Raw genomic sequence first — 4395 nt, forward strand, 5'->3', positions numbered from 1 at the left:
TTTCAATTATAATAAAATAATCGAATTATTTTAGAGAATGAAGCCATATAGTTGATCATATGAATATATGAATTTACACAGTGAAATACCTTTCTTAGCTCCTCAATTCAGTTGCTTTAAGAATTGATGCAATTTTTCTTAAAAGAACTTTTATCATCTCTCTAGTGGAGCTCTTTACATCTTGCCTCAGATATTGCCTTGACTCTTTCCTCAAATGTCAACTCAACCTTTTAAGCCTATTTATTTATTTATTTATTTATTTATCACTCACCTCTTCAATTTTGTTCTTCCAAACTTTAATAGAATCAAGTTTTCTAAGAAGTTTCATCTTAAGAGACAATTAAGGCTCTTATACCAAAATAATAATAAAAAAAAATTAACAAGCTAAAACTTCTACGAATTAATAAGATCCGATGCTCTTTGCTGGGTTCCTAGACTTCCCGACTCTTCTAATGTTTTTGTCTTTAAACAATGATCCATATATTAATATCATTTGATGCTCTCATTGCTTCACTTTGAACACTCTTCACTCGATTTCTTCAATTTTTATCATTTTTAATCAACTTAATACTCTCATCACACCTTTAATGGCGAATTTTTTTATGTTTAGCTATCCTTTAGTGTCGTTATGGATGAGTTTAATGTTTATGCATACTCTTTTGATCATTTTTTGCATAACCTTATACTTATTTAGAAAAGATGTGTAGACATTAACCTTATATTGGATTATGAAAAATGTTAGTTTATGGTTAAACAAACATATGAATGAGCACTAGCAACTGGCCTTGTCATTAAATATCATATAATTTTTTTGACAAGACATTATTTGAAAGAGAGAAACCAACACAAGAAGTAGGAAATAAGAAGGAATTAACATCTTATTCCATGAATTCTGAAGATGTAATTTTCTTGACCTGATCTTGAGACAATGGAGAAAATGGGATGGGAATCATGTTAAGATCTTCTTTTCTTTTAAAGGTACCATGAAAAATTTCAGTCATATCAAGATTGGCAGGTGTGATTCCATCAGGTAGTTTCCAATCAAAATGATATAGTAAGTTTGCAAGCAGAAGCTCCATATAAGTTATGGCCAAAGTAATTGCTGGACATATTCTTTTTCCTGCACCGAATGGTATTAATTCCATATTTCCACCTCTATAATCTATTTGACTATCTTCAAATCTTTCTGGATAGAACTTTTCAGGTTCATTCCAAACAATTGGGTCTCTTCCAATTGCCCAAGCGTTAACCATAATTGTAGTTTTGGGGCGAATATCGTATCCCATAATTTTTGTTCTTTCCTTGCATTGTCTGAAAATGAAGGTTATTGGTGGATGTAATCTAAGAGTTTCTTTAATAACTGATTTCAAGTATTTTAATTCTTGAATTCTTGATTCCTCCACTTTTCCCTTTTCTCCAAAGACTCTCCTCACCTCTTCTTGTGCTTTTCTCATTACTTTTGGGTTCTTCATCAGCTCTGCAATAGACCCTTCCAGAGCTTTAAAGGCTGTCTTCCTCGCACCGAACATTTGCTACAAATTTATGTACTGTGTTAGAACTTGCTCAATTGACTAGAGTTTAGTTAAAGTAAAAACATATCAATTATTGGTCGAACCATCGAATCAATTATAATGGCACACTTTAAGTCTCTACTTATCAATTAGTAAGATGTGAACATAAATACAAAACACTACAATTTCAGTGCCAATATTTATGAGATATATGAGGTATCTCTAATAAAAATGCAAATAGCTCTCTTAACTTACTAAAAGTGTAATCTTACAAGTCCATTTTAGTTTAAGCAAGTTTAAGAGACAAATACAACATTTCAACTGTTAAGAGAAAAATTTGAAAATAACAAGGACAATAAGAATGTTCTTAATATTTTTTTTTCCTAATAAAACTAGTCATTTAATCTTTGGATGTTAATTATAAGTAAATACTCACCAGAATATTTGCTTTGATGCTTTGGTTTGTTAATGGAAATTCCCGTTCTCCATTTTTCTGTTGATTCAAAAGAAGATCCAAAAAGTTATCTCCAAAGCTGGTTTGATTTCTGTGTTCATTTATGATGTCTTCAAGTACATTGTCTGTGTCTTTGTGCACTTTCTGCATTCTTGACTTTGCTCCACTTAGAAAATCAAGTAAGAATTTCAAGGAAGGGAATAAATCAGAAGCAATACCAGCAATTACTTCCTTCTGCATATTTTCTAACATAGGTAATATAGTTTGTTCACTTTCCCCATTCTTACCCAATATGGTTATCAGAAAAATATTATCAATCAAATCTGAGATGATTCTCGGAAGATTGACAGATGACCCCTCTTTAGAACCAAGCAATTTTATGAAATTTGATATTTGTTCTTCTCGGACTGATTGGAAGGATAATATCCTTTTCGGACTAAGAAATTGGAGTGTTGTAATTTTCCTTATTTGTCTCCAATAATCTCCATATGGCGCAGATGCCATGTCCATGTAATTGTAACTTGCAATTTCTCGGGAGAGGAGACGTGGACGTTCACTGAATAGGTCGCCCTGAATTTTGAGGACTTGGTTGGCTGTTTCTACCGAAGAAAACACAACTGCCGGGATTTGGCCTTGTTGAATGCTCATTACAGAGCCATAAATTTTAGCCAAATCTCGGAGGCTTTCATGGGGCAGACCGCGGAGTAATTGAGGAATGTTACCTAAAAGAGGAAATTTCCATGGCCCAGGAGGAGGATTTGAGTCCTTATTTATTTTCTTCCATATGATTAATGTTAAAATGAGGCAGCTAAAGAGGATGAGAAAAGAGGGTATTTGAAACTCCATTTTTATGATAATTGTTGTATGAATGTGTTCTTTCAAATTCCTTATCCTATTATATAGTGAAAAACTTACCATAGATGAATTTTTTTTTTGTTTTTTTTCTTTTACACAATGCTAATAAATTTTTTTATGCTAATATATAGGAAGATTACGTAACATAGAGAGCTAATACTAGTAAATTTTTAATGCTAACATATATGGACGGGCACTAGTGTCTAACAGCGTTGCGCAAAGCCCATAACTCTTTCAGACAATGACAGTTTTTCAGACAATGACAATTTGCATATTTAAGTTTGTAGTTGTAGCATGCTTCAGATAACATATGCTTTAATCAATTTTGCCCAAGTATATTTATTGAGAGGACAGATTTTGTTTATTATTTGTGTTTGTATTGATGTTAAGATGATAATTTTTTTAATTCAATGTGGCTTAGAAGCTATTTTCTTATTTTTATTCACCATGCAATATAAGTAATTTTCATGTTTTTACCTCAATTATGCATGAAATAAACGTGCACATAAAATTGTATATACCAAAAATCGTAATGTGTATTCAATCATAATTGTAATATGCACATAATTTGTAATCTGTATTCAATCATAATCTATAATATACAAAATTAATATAATTGTGTAGAAAAAAAAGTATAACATCTTCAATCTTGTAATTTGAATTCAATTAAACATCTTTTTCTAACAAAAGTAGTCTAAAGAGATGAAATATCCTTGCAGAAAAAACAATCATGGTTTAGAGATAATGGATGTAGGTCCGGTCAATATACCTCATAGGAAGGAGGAGTCTTTATACTCCATTTGGGCTTCCTATTATCCCTTCAAACCTCTAATCATAATAACAAAAAAACGAATTATAAAAGCTAGTGCATATAATAGTATGTATAAAGTGGTTGTATATACTGATTAATGTATTCATATTCTTATATATATCACCCAAATCTCAGTCCTAGAGGGTTGATCTCTCTTGGCAAGCTCAATTATTGCCCTGTATATCTCATTTCCACGATTAGATGTGCCACAAATTTTTTTATATGTATTTGCTAGATAATTATTCATGTTGAATTCTAATTTATCTATGCTTTTGGTAGTAATGTGGCATATATTTGCTCTGATGACAGAGCCTTGCCTTGATGAGCTATATACAGGGCAAGAACAAGTGGATGAGTTGTACACAAGCAATAAAGCAAAATGTAATACCACTATCCAGAAATGGATGGAGAGCATGTAACGCGGGCCTGATTTTGTTTCAATTTTTCTTTGTTTTATAATAGATTTGAACATTTATAAATTATTTATTTATTTATTTTTAATATAATTATATATGTTTATTATGTTTACTAATAATTTGCTTAAATGCATGTGAAATAAAGTAATTGATGCACATCATAAACAGAAAACTTAGTTCTCTACTTAGATCAATCATGGAGGAGAAACGAGAGACCTTGTTGAGTTATGTTACCAATGTTAAATATATATATATATATATATATATATATATATATATATAATAAACTTAATTTAGAAAATTAAGAAAATAATAAAAAAAATTATTACTAAAGTCCATGATTGTTAG

The 4395-nt window shown here is 30.6% G+C and overlaps 1 protein-coding gene across 1 annotated transcript; it reads right to left on the reverse strand.

Moving 5' to 3' along the window:
* Positions 1–710: 710 nt before the first annotated feature.
* Positions 711–2804, reverse strand: LOC136203231 (cytochrome P450 726A27-like). Its single transcript, XM_065994662.1, has 2 exons — positions 1948–2804; positions 711–1532 (listed from the first exon to the last, which is right to left on the reverse strand). The coding sequence occupies exons 1-2, from the start codon at positions 2611–2613 to the stop codon at positions 879–881; spliced, it is 1320 nt and encodes a 439-aa protein (XP_065850734.1). The 5' UTR covers positions 2614–2804; the 3' UTR covers positions 711–878.
* Positions 2805–4395: the final 1591 nt, after the last annotated feature.

The sequence above is a fragment of the Euphorbia lathyris genome, chromosome 1 (genome assembly GCF_963576675.1).
Source record: "Euphorbia lathyris chromosome 1, ddEupLath1.1, whole genome shotgun sequence".
NCBI lineage: Eukaryota > Viridiplantae > Streptophyta > Magnoliopsida > Malpighiales > Euphorbiaceae > Euphorbia > Euphorbia lathyris.

Coding starts and splice junctions, on each gene's coding strand:
- LOC136203231 (XM_065994662.1), bottom strand. CDS start 2,613: ATGAGCATTCAACAAGGCCAAATCCCGGCAGTTGTGTTTTCTTCGGTA. Junction 1,533..1,947: donor GCATCAAAGCAAATATTCTG/GTGAGTATTTAC, acceptor ATAAATTTGTAG/CAAATGTTCGGTGCGAGGAA.